The 23,864-nt window shown below is 38.9% G+C and overlaps 1 protein-coding gene across 2 annotated transcripts; it reads left to right on the top strand.

Moving 5' to 3' along the window:
• Positions 1 to 1,792: 1,792 nt before the first annotated feature.
• Positions 1,793 to 12,201, top strand: CCNJ (cyclin J). Of its 2 annotated transcripts, XM_065843569.2 has the most exons (6): positions 1,793 to 1,945; positions 2,258 to 2,351; positions 4,149 to 4,359; positions 6,782 to 7,081; positions 7,170 to 7,329; positions 8,987 to 12,201. In XM_065843569.2, the coding sequence occupies exons 2-6, from the start codon at positions 2,283 to 2,285 to the stop codon at positions 9,390 to 9,392; spliced, it is 1,146 nt and encodes a 381-aa protein (XP_065699641.1). In that variant the 5' UTR covers positions 1,793 to 1,945; positions 2,258 to 2,282; the 3' UTR covers positions 9,393 to 12,201. The 2 variants fall into 2 exon arrangements, with proteins under 2 accessions (XP_065699641.1, XP_071668121.1); XM_071812020.1 differs by lacking the exon at positions 1,793 to 1,945 and having other exon boundaries at positions 1,967 to 2,351.
• The last annotated feature ends 11,663 nt before the right edge of the window (positions 12,202 to 23,864 follow it).

Genomic DNA, 23,864 nt, shown 5'->3' with positions numbered 1-23,864 from the left:
ACATACACCCCTTAACAGTTCAGCAACAGACTAATCCACATGGTGGTTAAATAGATCTATGGGGATGCAGCAGTGCTAATAGTAATTTCTCCCAACACCGAAGATTAGAATGTCACTTCCTTGTTTGGGCACATTGCAACAGGTTTTTAGCATGTTGATGTTTGTTAGCTTTCTCCTCTTCAAGCAGGCAATGCATTTTTGAAGGCCATAGAGGTGTCCTGAATGATTATGTCTCCATTAGGAATCTGCTTTTGAGATTTATCCTACCCTTAAAATATGAGATTTATTATTACCTTTCTTCAAGGATAAATAATTCTAAAATTAAAACTAGCTTGAGCATGCACTTGCCTATAAAGCAATGCATAAGTATGAGACAAAAAGCCATCAGAACAGCAAAATGCTGCTTTGTCAATAGTCCATACATCTCAGATAGCTAATCTAAATAGTTGAATTATTTTCTCAATTATGTATGCATCAAAAATACTAATATTTTTCTGCTTTTTTTCTTCATAAAACTATGTGGCATTATATAACAAAATCTGTCATAAATAGAAACTGCCCAAGAAATGTGTCCTCAAAAACAAGAGCCACCACCTCTGACCACACCTCCTCTAATGAAATGAGCCACTGCAGTCCATAGGACTACTCATTAAAGCTAGACATGCATGTTTAAAGGAACAGGCTTTTACAGCCCTGGCTCCAGTCATTAAACCGGTTATGTCAAAAAGTTGGTTTCCACTTTCTTAATTAAAAAAGAAGTCAGAGCATGGGTAGAAATGAAAAAATAAAATATGCTTCCTCAACATAAATTGCATCCAACGCATTTCTTCTTCATTGCTTGCATTGCTTGTTGTACTAGGTTTTACGTTCTCATAAGCCAGTTGTGTGGGTATTTGAGAATTCAAAGATGTAAACCACTATAAAGCATCAGATATTAAGATCTCTATAGCAGGGGGTTACAAACGAGGGGGAAGTAGCTAGAAAAAGGGCTTCTGAAAACAAACCAAGTACACAGCGCCTACCGCTAAAGCAAGAGCACAAGTGGCAACTGTGTTTGCTGATCACCCGTCAGTAACACAGGCCCTTTCGCACAGGTGAACGGCACAGGCTGTTCACAAGAGGATGCACCTATTACAAACCACCTCCCTGGCATTTTACTAGCAGCGAACAAGAGCTCGCCCACAAAATACATCTAATACTTGAGCCTCACAGCTTTTTCTGCCCGAGTGGCATGTGTGTTTTTCTGCTCAAGTGAAAATGTGTCTGAAGTGCTAGAGCGCTGAACGAGACACGGCTCCTGACTCGATCGCCGCACATGTTAAAAACCTCACCGCTGAACCGAAAAGGGAAAATGAGAGAGGAAAAGACGGGGCGGGCGGGCGGACGAAGTGCTCCGGGCGCTATCAGGTGCGCTCAGGTGCATCATCTTGCTCCGGCCGGGGAGAGCCCCGCTAACCCGGCTCTCCCAAGACACCCGGGGGGAGACCCCAAGGGTCCTGCAGTCCCCAGTACGGGTTACACCACACCCGGGGTCCCTGCCAACGGGCACGACTGCAGCCCCCAGCGCATCTCTGGGTGCCCCCGCAGCGCCCAGCCAAGCCCAGCCAAGCCCACCCTCCTCGGCCTTTACCGGGGCGGCTACGGGAGCTCCGCGGGCCCAAAACCTTCCCGCGCGTGGCCGCGGAGGTCGGCGTGTCTCGTGAGCGCCGCGCCTTGATTGGCCCCCGGCGGACGGGCCGTGCTGTAAGGCAGCAGCTGATTGGCGGGCGGGCGGCCGCGTGCGGGCGCTGCCTGGCTTTGTACACACGCCGGCCCGCTCGGCCCTTTAACAATGGGCGAGGCGGGCGGCGCCGCGTGATGGCGGGGGAGCCCTCGGGACGCCGCGCTGCGCTCAGGTGTCCCGGGCCCGGCCCTGCCGCGGCCGCCAGCTGCGCCGCTGCGTAGGGTGAGTGGTGGCTTCGGTGGGGGAGGCGCTGCCGCCCTTTGTTGGGGCGCGATCACGCGCCCCTGGGGCCGCCGGCTCCTCCGCGCCCCCCTCGCCCGGCCGTGCTCCGCGGCGGGAGGGGGCGGCTTAACGAGCCTCACTTGTGCCCTGCATGGCGGCCAGCTGGGCCGGGGCGCCGGGGGAGCCCCGCGGCGCGGGCAGCGGCTGATCGTGTTTAACTGGGGGCAAGCGAGGAAGGGGCGAGGGTGGTGTTGCCCGTCCCGTTCTGCCCCGCCCGCGCTCAGCGAGTGCCGCTTCCTCCCCTCCGCCCAGGCCCCGGCTGCCGCCCGCCCCGCCGATGGAGCTAGAGGCGCAGTGGTGGACAGGACAGCTGGCTGCCGACATCCACCAAGCGCTTCGCTACAAGGTAGGCCGGCCCGGCGGTGGTTGGTCTGCGGGGGGCGGCGGGGAGACTGGGGAGGCGGGGGGCGGAGGCCGCTCCCGGCCCCGCGGCGCGGGGGAAGCGGAGGCCGGCGGCCCCGGCGCCTTTGTGAGGGCTCGAACAATCGGAGCCGGCCCGCCGGGGGGAGCTGGCGCGGCGGCTCAGAGCGGGACGGGAAGCGTGTGTGGGGCGGGCTTGGTCCGGCGGGGGTTCGGTGGAGTTTGCTTTTTGAGACGTGGAAAAACACGGTGTCTGCCCTCAGTTAACGCTCAGGCTGTTTGTCATCAGTCCTGACAGTTTATGGGACTGAGCGGACTGTTCTCTCTCTACACTTCTAAAAGGCAAAGGGGTCACTGTGCGCCTGGTTCTCCTGTTGGGATGCGGGAGTGCGTCCAAGTTTAAACTCTGCAGAAAGCACTGTGATGCTGTTGTAACAAAACAAAACCCAAACAAACAAACACTAGATGCAGTACGGATAGGAGAGGGCTACGGCAACACTGCTTTGCAGTTGCTTCGACTGACTCGGAGTTGCTCTTTGGGGCTAATTCCATAATAAAGCACATCTTATGCCCAGAGCTAAAAATCAGTTTGCAGTGATTGAACCTACTAAAAATGTTCTTTTTCTGCCTGATAGTATCTGATGAGTCGATTATCCTTCTTGAAGGTGTGACTTCTAAAGCAGCTTTTTTTTTCCCTCAGGGGTTGGGGGGAACACAAGAGGACAGGGTAACTTATTTACTACCGAAATTACCATTACTAAACTAATAAGTTTGAGTTGGGAAAGGTGAATTCTAGAGTAACTTTGAAAATTTTGTGACTCCATTCCGACCTTATGTCATCAGATTTTCCTGCTGGAAATTTAATTGTATTCAAAATCCTACTTACACGCAGTAAGTAGGTTGCACAATCTAACACATAAATTTATTCGTGATAACAGAAGACGGCACTGCTGTTCTGCTGTGTACCAGAGGAGATACTAGTTACCAGGCAGGAGCCTGGGAAATGTTGTTTCTACCAGTCGAAATTTTGTATTTAAAACAGATCATGCCTCAGATTTTTCTCATCTATGGTGTTGGTAGGGCCTTTGTTTTGTGGAGCCCCCCCCCAAATCTGAGACCATGTTACGTTTATGTACGCTTAACTAAATGCGCGAGAGCATGCTGTAATCAGTGTCAGTGCAACATCAATCGGACCCAATTAAGTCAGGGTTTAAGCGTATGCACGTAGCAAGCACTGACACATGCACACCCCATTCCTCTTCCTAATGTGTCTACCCTCAGCCAGCTGTTGGTGCCCTTCTGGAAGCACCTGCAGGAGATGGGGCAGCATTGGAACATGCAAACACTTCAGTACAAAGTCTGATTGCTTAGACTGAGCTGTAGCAAGAGGGGGTTGAGTTAAGCTGTTGGACTTTGTGTTGAAGCAGCTGAGCCGAAGCTCACATGCCCTTGCTGTTTCCCTGCTGGGAGGTACAGCCTTTGCATTAGACGTTATAGAACAGAAATGGTAAAAGCTAAAGTCACTCTAGCTGATTGCGCAATTGAAAGATTTTAAATTATTATATTAGTGTTGTGCAGAACCAAATTATATCTTAGTTCTATAATACAACAAATAGGTTTTGTTTTTTGTGAAAAGGGATGTTGAAACGATGGGAACAGAAGGAAGAGGGGAGAAATCCTTTGAAAATTTCATGATAAAATTGAGAATTTCAGCTATATTAATCTGATATCAATTCAAACTAAATGATGGTTTTAATAAAATTACATGCTGCTGTCCATCTAGGAGCTGAAGCTGCCCTCCTACAAAGGACAATCTCCCCAGTTACATCTGAGAAGATACTTTGCAGATCTGATTGCCATTGTGAGCAATCGGTTCAGACTCTGTCCTGCTGCACGACATCTAGCTGTGTATCTCCTGGACCTCTTTATGGATCGTTATGACATATCTATACAGCAGTTGCATGTAGTTGCTCTTTCCTGTTTACTTTTAGCAAGTAAGTATGTAGCACCAAACTTTAACTAGAGCAATATAGGTTCTCCTTCTAAAGGTGTGTCTTGATGAGATATTAGCAGGTGGAGGAAACAAAGTGGTTATAAAAGACAAGCAGTTTAGTGAATATCAATTTGGCCCAATTGACAGAGCCTTTCTTTAGACTCTTATTTTGACTTCTGTTGGCACCTGATGAAACTGAGGGGAGGAAAAACAAACTGTGATTCAAAACTAATGTTTATGTTCGGTAACAAATTATTCTAAGGTGAACTTTCAGAGCTGTATTATAGGAATAGAAAAACTGTCTTTCTGAGGGCATGTCAAAATAGGCAGATCCAATGCTGCAAATGAGAAATGTGCATACCTGTGATAAAGGAAGAAATTAAATAAACCATATGTAGACTGACCCTGTTGATGCTGCTGTGTAGTTCTGGAATACTTCAGATTTCATAAATTGCAGTGTTCTTTAAGCAAGCTAAGACTAACATAAATCCTGTATTGTCACATACCAGATGTAATACTGGTGAAATACATCGGCAAATGCACAGTACTCTGAAGACAGAATTAATGACAAACACTCATTATTAACAGTGCTGCTTATGTTGAGCTTGGCTAGATTCTTGTGGAGTGTATCCATCTTTTGACATTTGTAGACCCATTTTGGAAGTCCCCAAAGAAATACAGGTGCAGTTTGCTGAGATACCTGCTGGCACTTGTTCTTAGACCAAAAGATTCAGAGAAGCAGGTCCTGTCAGCAGAACTAACTGTTGGTTTCGTTTCTGCTGATGCTTCTCTGAACCCATTTTCATTTTTCTCAGAAATATTGCATGGTAGCTCTAGGCCCTCTTTGCTAGAAAACCAGAGCACTGAAGTGTTTGCTGTTTTGGGTATGCTGCTTCCTTTCATTGCATCCTCTGTCTCCACCAATACAGTTATTCAGCAGAGCAGTTAAACAAGGAAAGGGTTTTTTCAGATTCTTCTGGGGGTAAACTTTGACTGGATGCCACGAGCCAGCAATCTTCTCTTTGCAAAGGGTGAGGTGCTGAGTATGAAAACCTGGCCTCAGAAACCAGTGTAATCCATTTAGGAAAATTGATTGGTTTGAACTAATGCCAGATTTTCAAATGCAAATCATGTTCTGAAGACAATTAAAAAAAAAAAAAAAAAATCACCTCTGCCATCTTTCATGATGCTGCAAGTAGAGCTCTGAAAGCCTGGAGTATTCATTCCTCCAAGCAGCAGTGTATGAATTGGTTGAGAAAGCACAAACCAGAATGCTATTTTAAACTTTTGCCCTGTGTGGCTTAAACAAGCAGTTTAATCAGCAGTGCACTAAGTTGGACAAATCACACTGTGATATATCTGATAAGGTCATAGAAGTAATAAGAGAAATTACAATGTGACTCCTAAAGCTTTTATTTCTATAATTACTAGAGTATGAGAAACAAAAACTGACAGACTGAGACTGGTCTTGGGTTCTGAGTTGTGTATAAGTACCCCCACTGTTGAAAAAAAAGTAAATGCTCAGTATGTTCGGTCCTGGAAAGCTCTCTAAAAAAGGCGGATTTACAACATATCATGTAGTACTGAATAGAGAGCGTCAGATGGAAAGGATTTGCAATGAAATGGAAAGAGCACGACCATATGGAAAACTGTATGGAAATATGACACTTGTTTCTCTTATTAATGGATTTTTGACATACACAGTTTGTTTCAGGCTAAAAACATACAGGCCTGACAAGTTAAAAGTCCAAGGAAAGCTGAAGCTGTTAGCAGTATTAAAGTAGAAACAGTATACCTGGCAGTGTGGGTTTTCAGATGAACATTGCTGAAAACCACTTGTTTGAACTGCTGCAACAGCTTATCAGCTACCAAGTCTAAAACCGTACTTACCATAGCAGGTATTAAAAGCAGCCACATTGACTAGAGCTGTAGCTATAATATAGTGAGTTTTAGAAAAAAGGGTGTGAGTGGGTGGGAGGGTGATTAAAGTCAAATGCTGTGGTGCTGCATATGCCAAATCACATCACAGTGGTATTTCATTAATGATGAGGACACATTATATAATAATTTGGTGACAAAAACTTGCATATGCAGTGCCAGTTATGTCCTAATGCAGCTCACTTCTGCTCTTGGCAACTGGCTTCTGTGTGCTGGGGTGGGAAAACCAACAGAAAACATGGTACTCACTGCACAATATCCTACACAGTGTTTGACGTTATCTGCTGAAATGTAGCCCTTTATAGTACATATCCCTTTTTGTCTCTGATGATATCTTCCATTTGAGCTTTCCGTGTGCAGGAAAGTCTCAAGCTTGTTTGACACAGCAGAATTGAAATATGACCAACGCAGACATTAGATACAATCTGTTTTACAGTTCATTTGTGCTGAACCTTTTTTTTCCTCCTCTTTCTGTTCACCTGAAGGTAAATTTGAAGAAAAGGAAGACAGTGTTCCCAAACTTGAACAGTTGAACAGCTTGGGTTGTATGACTAACATGAATTTGGTACTAACAAAACAGAATTTGCTTCATATGGAGCTGTTGTTGCTAGAAACATTTCAGTGGAATTTGTGCCTCCCAACTGCTGCTCATTTCATCGACTATTATCTTTCTATTGCTGTCCATGAGACTGATCTTCATGATGGCTGGCCAATGGTTTGCTTAGAGAAGACCAAGTTATATATGGCAAAATACGCTGATTACTTTCTGGAGGTGTCACTGCAAGGTGAGTTACGTATTTCAGGTAATGACTCCTTTGTCTTGACAGATAACGTCTAACTTAAATGAATCTTTTTCTTATTCCTTCTTTTTAGATCATGCATTTTTAAGTTATGCCCCTTCTTTAGTTGCTACTGCATGTGTAGCTTCTTCACGGATTATCTTGCGTCTCTCGCCCACGTGGCCTACCCGACTGCATCATCTCACTGCATACTCCTGGGATTTCCTAGTGCCATGTATTGAACGATTATTAATGTAAGTTAACAAAGCAGCTTTTTTGAAGGCCATTTCCGCATCTGTTGGTACGCTTAATTGCTCTTAGTACTGAAAGTAAATTTATTTGAATTTCATTTTCTCTATTCTAAAACTACTTTGGTATTAGGTAATATTGCTAGGTAATAACTGTTTTGTTCTTTTCAAAATAAGAACTGTTTGTTCTTATCAGATCAAACTTTTTTCCTGTTCTTTCAACAAACAAACTCAGCCTTGCATTTCCATCTTCTGGCATGCTTTGAGAATCTGTTAAATGGCTTGTTGCTGATCTCTGTAGTCTACTCAGAGAGTAGAAGGAAATAGTGAGGAGTACTGAAGGCACAGGAGCTGCTGCTTACTCTCTAGATTGTATGCCTTGGAAGTTCAAGGGATGCCTCCAAACAGATTATGGATCAAACATGCAGACTAAGTGGCCAGCTTAGCGGCAGAGAAATGACCAAGAGGTTATATCTATTTTTGCTGTATTCATTTTTGCACTACAGTAGAGAGGTACAGCTGGCATGCAATAAAAATGCCAACGAATGCCCAGTGAACCTTGCTGGGAAGGGATGTTACACAGTCAGGTTTTTTTATTCTAAAAGATCAAAACCTATGCCTACCATAGCTGCTTTCTTCCTACAGAAGTTTGCTTTTGCCCAGACCTAAACACAGTTGTGGTCCCTAGAAGCACAGGAACAGCTGTATCTGGAAGAATCACATCTTCCTTATAAGCATGACGTTATCATCGTAATGGCCTCTTTTGGCTTTGCTAACATGTGCAATAAAAGGAATAGGACCCAGAACATGAGAGTGCTGCTGCAGAACTGTTTTCAGGATTGCTTAGGGAGGCGGGGAGAAGGTGGAAGCCTTTTAGTCATCTTTGCACTACACCATAAAAAGCTGGTAATCTTTAAGAAAAAAAAACTGCTTAGGGGTTGAACCACAATGGTCTTAGAGATCTGCTCTATGTAGGCAGTACTGAAAAACTTAGATGATTTTAGGCCTGACTGAAGTGTGTAGGTGGTACCTGCTTAACTTCAGCATAAGAGCAAGACAAAATAATACGTCTAAATGTATTTCAGACAAGTGTAAATTAAGGGGAATTCAGGTGGGCTAAACTGCCTAACTTAAGTACTGGGTGGGCTAGAAAAAAGGTGAGAAAAGGAAAAATAATAATAGTAAAAATGCATTTCTACTCTCCAGAACAGAATCCAATATAACTATATATATATATGATCTTTGAGTATTGTAGAGTCGATCTTTTAAAAACCCTATAGTCACCTGATTTAAATGAGACGCAGTAAGTAAGTTTTGATTTCAGGTTCTGGTAATCTGGCACGTTATTGCTGTACACTAGTAGGCTTTATTGCACTGGTAATTTTAGATACTGCTGTATTATTTGTACTGTACTTGGCTTTTATCTGCATTTTGTATTGCTGTGCAATGAAGCAAAATGCTGAAAAAAAACCTGTATCCTAAAGAAACAAATTCTTAAATCTGAGATTATTTTAAAGGGTAGGCTAAAATTATTCTTTTTTTAAAAGCTTTGAAGCTTTCATATAATTGCACAATTTTTTAGAGTGCTCTTACAAGTTAACCCAAAAGAGTTTATTTTAATATGTATTTTTGTTTATTATTCTGTCTTCTAAACTTGTTTTAGTGCACATGATAATGATGTGAAGGAAGCAAACAAGCAAAAAGGACAACATGCTCAGTCTGCCCAACATACTGCATTTCAGACACCGGCTCCAACTCCCCAGCAGGCTAATGCTCAACAGCACATACCATATCTCCAAGCTCATCAGTCTTCATTACAGTATCACCATCAGACATCACAGCAGCAAAACTGTCAGCAGATATCATCTAATCATACAACATCTCACTCACTTCAGACTTGCCCCGCTGCCTTACAGTCTAGCGTTCAGGCTCGAGGCCACGTACAGACTGGTGCTGCAATGTCACTAGCTGTTCCGCTAGAAGTGAAGCCATGTATAAGTGTCTCTTACAACCGGAGTTATCAAGTGAATGGACGGTATTCCTGTATTACTCCCTGCTTTGAGAGGTGATAAGTACAAAATGGTTTTGTGCTTGTTTGGTTGGGGTGGGAAGTTGTGTTGAGGGGAGTTGTTTTGGGGTTTTTTTGTTAAACCTCAAATAAGTTTGGGGGTGACAAACTGAATAAAAAAAGTGTCTTTCCAGAAAAAAAGCAAGTGGATTGGCAACCAGTACCATAGCTCAAATACAGACTGCAAAAAATAAGCACACAGAACACACTCTAAAAAGAATGTGTATACCTGGGGATAAGAAATTCTTACTCTGGCACTCAGAATACTCTGTGCTTCTAACATGTTTGAAATACTAGTCAAAAGAAAAATAGCTGTGGACTAACTACAGACGTAGCTTTTAATGAAGGAGATATGCAGTATTATTTTGAAGACATTTATGTAATATCACCATACAGTATTAACACTTACTTCAAATTTACTGAAACATAAGAATCCATTGAATGCCAGACTTCTCCAGATCCATGAGGACCACAGAAGAAACAAATCTTCATATGGCTAACTCCATACTCCTGCCCCTTTTTCAGCACTTGTGTTGGATATTTGACTTAGCCTAAGGCATTTGAATTAACTGGTATTTTGGCTAGTTTTTAAGTTTTGTACCTTGCCAGATAGACACTATGGTTTTGCTTCTTTTCTTCTCCCTACCCTTTTTATGTTTAAAGTAACACTTTCCTACTAACTCAGGGAATTTTCTACTCATTACTCTGTGCTGCTGATTTGTACACTTAATTGAGTATAACCTGAGGGAGGAAGGTATAGAGATATAGACTACAGCAAGTGGAGTGGCTTTTCTTCAGGGCCTCTATATGCAGAGTACCAAAGGGATAAGTTAGTGTTCACAGAATGTAGAGGTGAACTACTGCCCAGCAGCGTGGTATTGAGTAATCGGGAAAAAAAGAGAAAGTTTCAGCTGGACTTGTACTGTACTAGAACTACTACAGTGGCTGTGATGCCTCTGTGTACACACACACACACACACGTATTATTAACCAACAGAAAACATCCTCTGATTGCACTGACCATGCCACTCAAACAAAAAAAGGACGGTTAAATGCTTATAGAAATCCAGTTCTGTCAGGCTCAATGTGGAGGGAAATTCTCAGGTAACAGCGGGACAACTTTTTCTACTATTTGGGAGTTCCAGAAGAAAATGCAGAGATTTATTCTTCTAAATGGGTGGATCTAAAATATATTGAAGAGTTAACTGCTTTATCACAATTAAGGTGCTAATTACATAACTGTATGAAATTACACTATCTCCTGTGGAGTGTATAGTCTGATGGCAGAAAGCTTCATGCGTCCAACTCTTGGATGAAAATGGTGGTAGAGATATTAATGGAGAATTTATTTTTTTTTAACATACAAGAAGATACCTGACTTTCTCCTGTGGTAGAATATGGGAGCAAGATGTATGGATGACAGGATTCTTACTACTTTAAAATAATAGCTTTATAGTATGTGGGCTTAAGGCTTTTTCTGTTTATTTGTTCTTTTACCACCTCCTCCCCTGTCTTAGTGGTAGCACTTAAACTTGTGTACCATCTAATGACACTGAAGTATTACAAATCTTACACAGACTGTCTGAAAGCAGGGGCACATAAATTACCAATATTAAAATGAAGGCTTTATCACAGGAGAGGAGGCCTTACCATAATGTTCAGAATGGAGGGAGGGGAGGGCAGCACAGCTGTGTTCAGTCTTTCTGGGGCTGAGTGATAACATGCTACAAATACCTATTTATTGTTGAGGAGAAAAAATCCTGTTTGTCTTGGTTTGTTGTGGGTTTTTTTTTTTTGCTTATGGTTTGTTTGTGGGGTTTTTTTTCCCATAAATCCCAATTTTTGTTGTGGGCTTTTGTAGCATATATGTGCAAGTCAAGAGGGACTGGAGAGTGAATGAAAGAGACAACGCTCTCTGCTTTATGCTAGAGAATCAACTTTGAAATAGGCATAGTGTGGTCAATGCTTCATTAAAGTGCGAGTTGGTTTCGTTTTGTGGTGTCCCCCCCCTCCCCTCTCTTCGGTTCTTAAAGAATATCCCTGTGTCTGAGACTAGTGTTAAGTAGAGACTTCCACCTCAGAAGATGCCATGCTTTTTATTCAGCATTGTGACCCATTTAAGAGGGAAATGGACTTCTTTCTGCAGGTTTCATTTTGTCGCAATGCTATATCCATGTCCTCAGTGCTCTAACTACCTCTGATGCTATGAATGTACAGTCTTGCAATAGACCATGACTTGAAATAACAGCAGATGCCTGTAGCAATTTTTTTTTCTGTAAAATCTTAGATCAGCTAACTTGTCATCTTTATTTGTGACACAGCAGTATAGGCTCTTCTTGTTTGGGGGTATTAGTAAATTTATTCCATAGACATTTGATACATAAAAATTTAACTAATACTTAACACTGGAATTATAATGGGCGGGGGGCTTATTCCCTTAGTTAATACTGCAAATTTACATTTAATAGGGTATTTTTTATTTGACTATTTTAAGATACTAGGTCAACTGTAAAAAGATCCATTACATGCTGTTTGGTTTTAATTTATTACTTAGTCTGAGTTTTTCTGACACTACAGCTGCATAATGACTACAGAGAAAATGTACACTGAACAGTTTCAATATATTATTTAAAAGGGCTTTACCAGTGTACATTAAAAATACACTGTTCTTACTGTTAGAACCAAAATGTGTTTTTTATGGCATAAATAAGAATGGTGCTCCTAAATGCAAAATGTCCAAAACAATGGAATCTTTGTGAGTGCTATGCATTCAACTTATTTTTAAAAATAAAACTAGTTTTGAGTAAGAAGGCTCCAGTGTGTATTATGGTTTGTTTTTTTTTTTTTTTGGGGGGGGGCGGGGAGGAGGGAGGAGGGACAGGGACATTTAACATACATAAACTGACCCTATTCCATCTTGCATCATCCCTGTGTATGGGCTGAAGATGTAAGGATTTCTTTTTCCCCACCCTTTCTGTGACACTATAATAAGGTTCAGGAACACCTTGACTTCACAATTTAAAAAAAAAGGAAGGAAATCATGCAGGAAGGGACTTAAAACTAATTGCATCTACAGCATATGCTAAACATTGTATATTTCAACAATGTGTCTAGTGCACAGCTGTAACAAAGGAATCAAGAACAAAAGAACTAGAGAAGTTCAAGAGCTGGGGTTGAATTCATTTTGTTCTCATTAAAAAAAAAAGTGATACACTCTCCTACTTCTAATACTAGAAATCATTTAGGAGAAGATGCAGAAATAGCCTTTTGTCAAGAGCTACAAGCACTTAGGTTATTTAAAATAGCTGTGAAGGCCCAATCATGCCAAAGGCAGCATAAAATCATGTCCTTCCTAATAATGACACAATTCATGTTTGTAACAAGGCTAACTCCAAAAATTAAGTACATTGCATAGAATTTAATTCCTCTGAAGTTAGAAAATGAAATTGTGAGCTCTCTGTTAGCTTGTACCCATCAATCTAGGAATAAACTCTGATGGTTAAAACCCTTCTAGAGGGCTTAGAGCAAGCTCTGTCCTGTCCCACTAAGGAACAAGGGCAATGCTCCAGTACAATGGTTGCATACATATTACAGAGATACATTGATCTGCAAAGTTTTACCCCTTTGGGCAGCAAAAATCAAGTCTACCTAGAGTGTCTCCTTAAAATCTCAAATTTTTATATTTTTTACTCTAAGTACAAAACAGGAACTACCCATGACCTTTAGGAGTCTCAAACAACTACAAGGGCTGCCAGCTACTTTTCAATATTTCAGCAGAAGTCTCAACTTCAGATTCTAAATCTCAAGTCTGAGGCATTTTGTGTTTGCACACAAAAAGAAAAACTTTATCTCTGCTTCCCATGACCCAGGCTCGTTATCTACATTAAATATGAGCATAGTTATATTCTTCCAGCATTGCAAATTTAGCCTAAAAGATTAAAGTTAAATGGCACATCACCAGAAAAAAAAAAAAAAAAGATTTTTTGTAACTATAAAACTGCTGTGAAGAATAATATAAGCCAGAAAGTAATGTAGCATCCTCCTTTAATAATTGATTAGATCTACATTCTGAATGTTCACAGGACAAGAGTCTCTTGGGTACATAAAGCCTTATCTGACTGAACACAAGTGCCCAGTTTTATTTTATTACAAGGTTGTCAATAGCAATTAGCAGTAGTAACAAAATACACACTGTTCTTTTTAGTCCCCATTACGATAGTATTTTAGAAGTTATGGCACAAGCACATTTGTGAAGTTCATGTTAGACATTTTGCTCTTTCCTGGTAATTAGATGTTATGTAATGAATTTCTATAACTTCAATAAACAAGACATCCATTCTGACAAAGGAATGCACTTGCTACTAAACATTAAAAAAAAAAAAAAAAACACAAAAACCCTCACACACCATAAACTTGTAACTGAATCACTAAAGAGTAAATATCTAAAAGTAGCTCCAGGTTTTGAACATCCTCAGTGCAAAGAAGGATGTGACTCCTGCTGCCAGTCCTACCAAGAGAGCAAACCTGGGATTCAGTATATTGTATAATGTTCAACACTGCAAGTCAGTTAAATTGTCATCACACCTGTGAGCTGCCATACACATTCTAAAACTGTTTGGAAATGCTACTCAGTTTTCTTCAAACATTTGAATTGGCTCTCCTGAAACAGCAAGATAAAAGCACACTTTCATAGAACAACCCATTGAAGTATTCATTTTCCATAGTCCATGAATCATGTAAAAGCCCACTCTAAGACTATATATTCTGTAGGAATTTTTTCACGCTAATCAGTCAGTAATTATTAAGAGATTTACAGCTATTAGAATGCCAGTTTATAGTTTATTCCACAGATAACATATACTTAGTCTTCCTACAAAAAAATACAAACAATGTAACAGACTGGCTCATTTCATGTAGTACTGAAAAGATGCGTTATGGTCTTGTGACACTTCGCAACCAAGAAGTTTAATTTCCTAGTTTTCAAACCTTTTGTAGATAATTAATGTAGGTCACTTCCAACTGAAATATTCTAGTCTATTATCATATTCCATGAGAGGTAAGCAACAGTAACTTTTTTTTAAAAGATTATAATTTAACTAAAGGATACTTATTTATGATTGATCAGAAACTAAGTAGAACGCACAAATGACGCATTATTTGGATATGGATGAAAACAGGCATAGAGAGAAAATTCTTTGCTGGTAATTTCTGAAAAATGACTGTTGGTTTGATACACAGCTTCAGTTACTGCAAAGGCATGTATAGCATCTGGATATGGTTTCCCATGAGGAGGAAAAAAAAAGTATTACAGCTGTAACTGCAACTTGGAAGGATTATTTAACAAAGAATTGCTACACATCTTTATCAATAACCACTCTCTAGCTAAAACCTTTTAATATATAAAAAAATGCTCTACTATATGTGCAATGCTTTCAGTTTAAATGAAGCATTTTACAATTACTCTTTGCGGACTCAATCAGTTTATCTGGTAACCAAGCTCTTGCCAAAATTACTTGCTCCTCAAACACCTTTTTCCATGCATCCTCAGTATCTAGGTATCTTTATTTTATTTAAGAAAACAAAGATAGACATGTGAAGCGTTTCCTAGAAATTTTCAGAAAATTGAAACAGACAATTGAATAGAACTGAAAATTATTGTATGTGTATTGACACAGTTGTATTATGGAGGTTCCAATACTGGAGCTCATCTGACTGGGTACTTTTAAGATTTACCCTCCTTACAGTTTGACCTCCAGATTTATTAATGGGACTCCACAGTAGATAAGAAGGGCAGATTGTGATGCTGCCTTTTGTCAGCACAACACTGTGGAAGATTTTACCAAATGGTGTTCTGCTTTAGCCTTTTCTACAGAGGTCAAACACACGCACATTTGCATTCCAGCCACCTATCAACTCTGTTACTTAGAGAACAGTTTTCTAGTTGTTTTGTTTTTAAAACAGTGACAACACTAATGGTTTGCTAAGTGTTGCAGTATGTTCAGATGCATAGATGTTGCAGGAAGGTAAATGACACTACAGATGGCATCGCTGTGTATCTCCAGAGATTGAGAAATTCTTCAGAAATGTGACAGAGCCTGAGTTTCCAGGGAAAGTGCCTGTATTTTGGAGTGGTTCTGTGCTTCTGGCCTTGCGTCCTCTGTCAGTGCTCATATCTTATCTTAGTGCTTGTTCGCTGTGGTGCAGTAGCACCAAGGACTTGGATATTCCATAAACTTGTAGCAAAGATTATGAATCCCAAGAAGACTATCTTTATTGACAGATGAAGAAGTGGGTGTGTTTCCATGCATCCAAAAGACTGTTGAATGACAGATGTGAAAATAGGATAAGATTCTACCAGGAAACCCATTCTCCACTAGCAGAAAAGCCCTATGAGGCTTCTATACCTGGGTTCAGATTACATGCTGTAAAGGGATCCTCCCTCAACACAGAGATGGTTTTAAGTCCATTGTGAGAATCTCATGTGAAGTCTCCTAAGACTTAGGAGAACTGGTTGGTAAAAAGGTAGGAAGCATGCAGCACCACACCCAGCAGAGACCACAAAGGCCAAGATACATCAAGAATTTTTTCCACTTCCTTGATCAACTGGATTGTGAGAACACAAAAGTAGCTTGGAGGCACTTCCATCATCACTGTCTCTTTGAAAATGCTGCCTGTTTTGTTTGTTTCCACAAGCCATTCCCTGTTCATATATTCCTGTTTATACTCTGTTAGTACATACATCGGTTTATTTTTAACAGGAAACTATCTCCCTGGTGATTTAACTCCACATTCTTACAATCTCCCCATTGATAAAACAGTCAACATTCTGAAGGGGATAAAAATACAAAGTGCTTGTTAACACATCCCCTTACAATACAGCCCGATTAAGAGATCCCAAAGTAATTTTTCCAGAGTTAGTACAAATGCTGTCTTTCCCCCCTATGTCAACAGAAAATATCAGCAATGATGTACACTTGCTTAGGAAAATAAAGTAAAAACACTTTCTTACATATTTACAGTTAGACTATAAAAGAGATTTAAAGCAACACTTTCTTCTGCAACCTTCTATAGATTGTTCTCTTTCTTTCGAAAAAGGTACAGGACAACTCTGAATAGATCAAAGCCTTTCATATGTCAGAAGAATAATTAAAGCCCAAATTACATCTGTCTTCAAATACTAGTGTACGTTGAAAAAAATGGATTAATGACATCAACTTCCGTAAGCATTTAATTTTACCTTACATACAATCACAGTGACTGCACAGACACTGAAAAAAATGGTATTACTTAAAGAAAAATCTAGTAAGAGCAAGCAACAGAGGGGTGCAAAATAATAGGACAGACAGGGTAAAATTGGTGTTCTTGTCTCCATTATAGAAAAAAAAAACCACCAAGGAACATTTAGTGGAACTGAAAGGCACTGCATTTAAATTTGAAATTAACTAGAACAAATTATCACAGCTTTCAATGAGGGCAAGAGCTTAGCAGGATTTTCAAGAGATTAGACGTTTACGTAGCTAATTAAATCATTCAGGATTTATGCCAAATACTAATGGAGGTAAGGAAGAAGCATCTCTTAATGCAAATGAGTCAATAAGTATCTATGACAGGATTTCTTGCACCTTCCACTTAGTGGATCAAACTAAATGCAGAAAGCAGAGGGCTTTCCTAGACTTGATACAGTAAAGCAGTTACTTTTCAATAAATTGTTGTGGTATAAATAGATGTATATTTGATTCTGCTAAGCACTTCATATGCTGTATGCTTTTCTTAAGCACAGAAGTAAAAATGTGCCAACATTTATTTAAAGACTTCCTTCTAAAATAGACATTCCCAAAAGCACCCATGCTTTTTTTTTTTTCCTAAAAATACAGAAAATATTTACACAAGAGTACTACACATTGTTCTTATTGCCCACAGCCAAACTGATGCAATACTAGATGCAGAAGTATAAGGAATAAACTGGTTACCAGAATTTTTTTTTCCCCTCTCTGTAATACTGTTTCTCGCCTACATATAAAAAATTTGTGTGTTTTCTTCCTCTGCCCCCCACACTTTCTCTAGAGATCTTTGAGGAAAGAGTTGCCAGGGTTTGCATCATCTGTCTTGAAAACTCTTCTGGAGCTGTATTATTATATGGCTATTTCAGGTTTGACTATCATAGCAAATCATACAGTCTGTATTTAGCTAGCAATTAAATATTTTACTTTTTTCCTCACTATAAAGTAAATAATAATTCTGCGAGAATTAAAATGAACTTAAAACAGATTGTTTCAGTAATCTCCCACCTCATTTACATTTATTATGCAATTTTTACTTCTGGTGTCCTTTAAATATCAGCATCATCTTCATCCAGTGTGCTTGATCCATAAGGTATTAAAGCTACAAGTCAAGAAAAAAGAAACTACAAAAAAATAAAATAAATGTAAGTAGGCTATGCATGTAATAAATAGTAGGGAATGAATCACAATCCACATTATTTCAAAACCATCTATAGAGTTTATGATAAAAATTATACTCTATTGGATTAGCTTTCATAAGCACCACCAGGAAGTTATCAATTACAGTGTTGAATTGTGAGTCACAGACTAATTTCACAAATTCTGGTGGTTTGGTTGGTTGTTGCTGTTGTTTTGGTTTTGTTTGTTTTATTTTTTTACTGGATGCTAGAAAATAAACTCAATTACTTAAGTTAGGATGAGGATCCAATAGCTCTTGTGGCAGATTCAGCAACTTTAATACAGTTCATGATTAAACTCTTCTTCTTTCATTGTTAAAACCACAATTTATTATTTCTTCTGTTTGGAGATTGTGCTTTACATTTCTTTTTAAAAGACATGCTCTTTGAAGAGTTGTTTCTTTTTAGTGTTCTATAAAGTAGAACATACAAATTACTTTGATTTGTAACTTCAAAGCCTGACTACGGAGAAGAATCTTGTAGGTAAATGATATTGTGTGCTCCAAGGCATTAATCCATCCTGGTTTGTAATCCTTAATGAATAAACATACCCACCAATATTCAATTGAAATTATTTTAAACTATTTTCAGTGGATGATAGTTGAGGTTTGATCGTTGCAACAATGGTCAAAAATTATATTAAAATTCTAGCCACCACACACTTCCATAGGAAATAAATGTATCCGAGTAAAACTTGTGATAAGTCACATGAAATGCAGTACAATTACGTACTTTTGCCCAGATCTGTATTATATAAAAATCACTTTAATACAATATAAGAGATGGTATTTAAGGTATTAAATCAATTTGATTCCAATTATATGAAATAAATGGAAATAATAATTGTTTATATCTTCTTCAAAGGATTCTACTCACTAAGTTCTGGAAAAGAACACCAACACCTGAAGAACAGCTGTGGACTTCTCCCAGGAGGACAGATACTGTGACAAATTCTCTTGGGAAACAGTCTTTTGCTAGCCCTCCAGTATCAGAGAAGTGGAAGAGAAATCTTAGAATGATGCACTTAAAGAGTAAAATCTAAGAAACTTGTAAAATGAAATTGAATTGTCAGTGTTAGGTTTATAGTTGGACTCCATGATCTTAAGGGTCTTTTCCAATCTGAATGATTCTATTCTATGATGTTAAGACCTCCAGTATTTTGCAGTTCACTTTCCATTATCCTATTCAAGTTGACAAAGATAATTTAAATAAAAGGACTTCATTAAATAGCCAATTAAAAATGTTATTACAAGCACAGGTATAATCTAAATAGCCCTTAGTTCATTCTTTTCTCTCAAACTTCCTACTGTGTATGTTCTCATGATAGGCACCAGCTATAGCTGAATGCAGAATCTGGAACTTGAATAGAATAATCAAAACATTGTGACCGAACTTTTTATTCTTCTCTGAAGTCTTTGTGTTGCTCAGACAAACTTCATTTCAGTTCCTCCTTCAGGGTGTCATGTTCTCCTCATCAAGAGGGAAATACACCCCCACCTTCCATTGTAGTCACAAATTGGACAAAAGAAATGTTTCCCTAAAAGGTCTGGGGAAAAGGCTGTTTTGGAATTGCAGTAGCAAAGTGGGGGGCTGCCTTCACATCAGCACCGAGACATACAGAGTACTCACAAACAATAATACCCACTGCAGTTGTTATAATACTGGACACTGTAGAATATCATCATTCTGAAAATTTAAAAATCTTATCACCTTGTTTTTGTAACACCCAAACCTCCTACAGAGTTTTGTGAATACCATAAGAATATTTTATATTTAATTTCATATTACTTTCAATTGCTCCAGAGGACCTTAGAACAAAATTGTAAATGATCCAAGACTGTTCTTTTTTGTATGAGTGCCCATTGCAACACTTATGACACATCCTATCAAAATGCAAAGATGATATAAGGGAGAACACAAAGATAAAACTATTTGTTGGCAGACTCGACCAGTAACAACCAACAGTGCTGCAGGTACAGATACCAGAACTGGTTCCTCATATGCTAGCTTGGTTTTCTTAGCTCAAGATACAGCAGAGCATTGACACAGTCATATAATTTCCAAAGCCCATGGAAGTTCCTTTTCATACAGCATTGCACTTTTAACCACTAAGCACTGCTGGATACAAGATGGTGCTGTGCAGATCAAAGACTCAAGCGTCCTAAGCTCAGAGTTCACCTTTTCAAACTTACACAAAAATGACCTCTAGCAAAAATCTCCCACAGAACAGCAAAATAACTATTCCATATTATAGCTGCAGTATCCTCAAGGAACTCCTGTATCAGATGAAGGGTTATCACAGTGTTGTGAGCACCTGCTCATTTCACCAGCTCCCAGTCTTCCCTGAGCATCACAGAAAGAGAACCTGTTTACTTGCATCAAAGCATCTGAAAAGTTCCTTCTGATGGCAGATTTTGAACTAACTGGAGAACAGTAAATGGCAATGTAGGAAAAGGTTGTTGTCAAGACAGAAGTCTTGACAAAGGGTCTCGAGCTCAAAGAAGAGAAAGATCAAAACTTTATTATAAAGGCATAGATGTTAGGTTCTGGTTACACAGGTAAAGCAACAGTTTTCTTCATTTCAATGCTAGTGCCTTTCTGCCACCTACTGATATATTTCAGTTCACTCTTTTACCTGGTAGTTCACTCATAAGATATTCAACAGATGGGCAGGTGACTCAGCTAGTTACTACTTCTGACATCGTCAAATATATATTTATTTGGAATTACTAGAATTTTAAAAATATACAGTTTTTCAGTTAAGCATTCAATGAACAGCACTGTACTCAGCTGTCACTGATAATGTAGCACATGTGGATACATATGCTTATAAGAAAGGTCTAAAATAATTTTATAATGCCTATAATTGTAATAACTGGAAGTAGTTACTCAGGAAATTATTTTTCAAAAGGTTATCATGCTACAAAAGGTTTGAGAACTGAGATAGCAGATACCTCGTATTATCAATATAAATTATGTCAGTTGTTTATACCTGATTACCAGTATTTGTGTCAGTTGTTTATATCAATCATTATCACAGGCTTTATTTCCATTTAAATTCACTGTATGACTTGGAAATTCACACAATTTTTTTCTGGTCCTAAGGGCAACAATAAAGAAAAACACAAACACTACAGACCTCTACAGACAATCTCCATAAAAATGGAGATCGAAAGTTAATAACTCCCAGAATACATCCACCCCCTGCATGGAAGGGCTTAAGAACCAATAATTTCATTGCTAATCTTGGCATAAAGACAGAGTTCTATTAAAATATTTATCAAAAAATAATCCCTAAATTATTCATTTAATGAACAGGACAGCTTCAGAAAAAGTTGCAGAAAAAAATTACAAGAAAGCTTATATTCTAGAGACAGACTGAAGAAAGTGAATTTAACATTATAAATACAGAGAGTGTTATCAACAGTTCACCAGTGTCTGCATCACAAGAACATACCTAATATGAGGTCATAAATAGCAGATATGGGCGTACCAAAAAACAATCGCAGGAAGTTGAATCTTGATAATTTTACACTGCATGTACATGGTAGAAGTAAAGCATCGTGAATTACTAATTATTAGGACAACTCTTCTCAGGGTATGATAGATATTCCATACTGATACCTAATTCTTCAAATGACTAGGTGAAAGAGGAGCTATAAGACTTTTTAATGAAGGAAAAGTTCCTATCAGTTTGCTTGTCGAAGAAAGTTAACCCAGAGTTTCAACAGTAAAAGTATTTCATAGAATGTCAAGTTTCTTGGGAAATTTGTACTTGTAGCTGAAAAGCTGAACACTTTAGAGAACCCAGAATTTTTCCAAAACAATAAACATTTAAATGGAATAGTGTCCATACTCTGGTGAGTGCCATTGTCTTTGCTGACTGTCTGCCTCAGAACTTCATCTTTCATTATAAATTGTGGCAGCTCAGTTTGAGGGCTCACAATGTTTCATAGGATATACAGTCCCATCCATAAAGAATGAGTGACAAGTCTTCCAGTCTACAAAAATCATCATGCTAGATGCAGTATCTAATAAAAATGTCAGTTTTCGACCACGTTTTAAAGCTTTTCCACTAAGCTTCACTTTGAGGATATTTAACTAGGACGCACTAAAAACCCTAAGCTATCATACAAACATTTCCCACAGTTCTGAACATGAAATCCTAACACATCAGAATCCTGGCCAGCCTTAAAAATATACAGTCCATTACCACCTGCACCAAGCAGAATTTATCAGCTGAGAAACCGGTATGACAGGAAAGCACTTCCTTCACCAGCTGCCCATGACAAAGCATGCATGAGTTTTCCTGACATCAAAGGATGTAGTTTCTCTTTTTCATCTAGAAAGAAAGGTAGATTTAAGCCAAAATTTGTTGACATAAGAGAAAAAGCCATTCAATAAAATTGTGCGTGTATATATATTTTTAAAGTATATTTGAAAGGTCACCTTCTCCCCCCTCAAATAAAACGAGGCTTAATTTTAATTGACCATAGCAACTACATGGCTTTCAAACAAAATTTATACTCCACTACATCACAGGCGTAGCACCTCACCTGCATTTTAGCATCTGAATGGCTGATAAACATTTGCTTACATATTTTCCTGAAAGAGGATGCTTTATTGAATTTCGAGTTAATAGTCATCAGGAAAAATTCAACTCCTGAAAGCCTCCAGAAAACATGTAATTCACAACTACATAAAAACAACAGGTAGGTCACTATTGACAGCCTGTGAGATCAGAGTTCAGAGAGAAGGTTTTTTGGTAGTAAAAAGACATATCTCTTGGTGTCTCTTTTCAGGATAAAGAGAGTGCTGTTCAGAAACCAAGCCAGACTTTATCTGCTTCTTTTAAGCTATCTCTTACTATAGCTATAACAAAACTTACTACAGAAATGATACAGTCATGGACTTGAGCACTTCTACTACGAAGCATGTTATTTCACTTTAAATTTTCTTAAAAACTTTATGGGAAAAAAAAGTAGCAATCTCCACAATCCCTACACATTTTTGTAAGAATTCCTAAGTGGAAAAGCAGACCCTAAACAACCAAAGACTACTACAGAACTCTGTGGGGCAAGGGAAATGACTTTGACTGAAATTTGTTATAAAAATCTTGAAACTACTTATCATAGATGGAAGCTTTCATAACAACATTGTGCTGGAGGAGATCCCCAGGTCATTAAGTCTAACACTTTATTATCATAAGCAAATATGTCATTACACCTTTTCATCAAATTGCTCTGAAACTGTGGCCTAACAAGATTTAAAGCTCACAAGTAATTTCTGTGAACATATTCATGGATATTCTTTCCTATTTTCATATCAATCTGCTTTAACCTGGAATAAAAATCCTGTGAAGTAACTGATGAGAATATTCTACAGAACTCAAACTAACCTAAAGTACATTACATAATCCAAGTAAAACCTTTCTTTTTAATTGTAGTTTTAACTTTTTCTTAAGGTTTACTATATATTGGGTCAGGTTTTGTTAGAACATTCTCACTGAAAAATGATTTCAATTTAAGACAGCTGTAAGACAACTGAGCACATCTGTCACACATTTGTTAATAAAAGATCTAGAAGTGATAGTTAAATGCAGTCACAGTAGGGGCTAGACAGTAGTACAAATGCATCAGTTTTAAACTGACAAAAGAGAAAAGCCTAAGTATGACGGCATAGAACTCAATACAGTAGAAGATATTCTCTATTCCTCCAGCTGAGACTTCTGTTCGAAAGACCTTGTTTGATAAATAACTATCAGGAGCAACTCCTCATCACATTCACACAAAATTCAATGCAATATCAGAAAGTATTAGAACAGTTACCTCAGCCAAGTTTTGGCTTATGAAGTCTAACCATGTAAAACTTAAACTTTCCTTTAGAAAACAGGGAGTGTTCCTCTGTTCAATAACTTAAAAACCACCCTGTCCAACACGACATCAAATATTCTCTATTGCAGTATTACTACTTACAAAATACTCCATCTGGGGGAGAAACAGACAACTGCAGGGA

This window comes from Patagioenas fasciata, chromosome 8 (assembly GCF_037038585.1).
Source record: "Patagioenas fasciata isolate bPatFas1 chromosome 8, bPatFas1.hap1, whole genome shotgun sequence".
NCBI classification, from domain to species: Eukaryota; Metazoa; Chordata; class Aves; order Columbiformes; family Columbidae; genus Patagioenas; species Patagioenas fasciata.
This window is presented reverse-complemented; position numbering and strand designations above follow the sequence as displayed.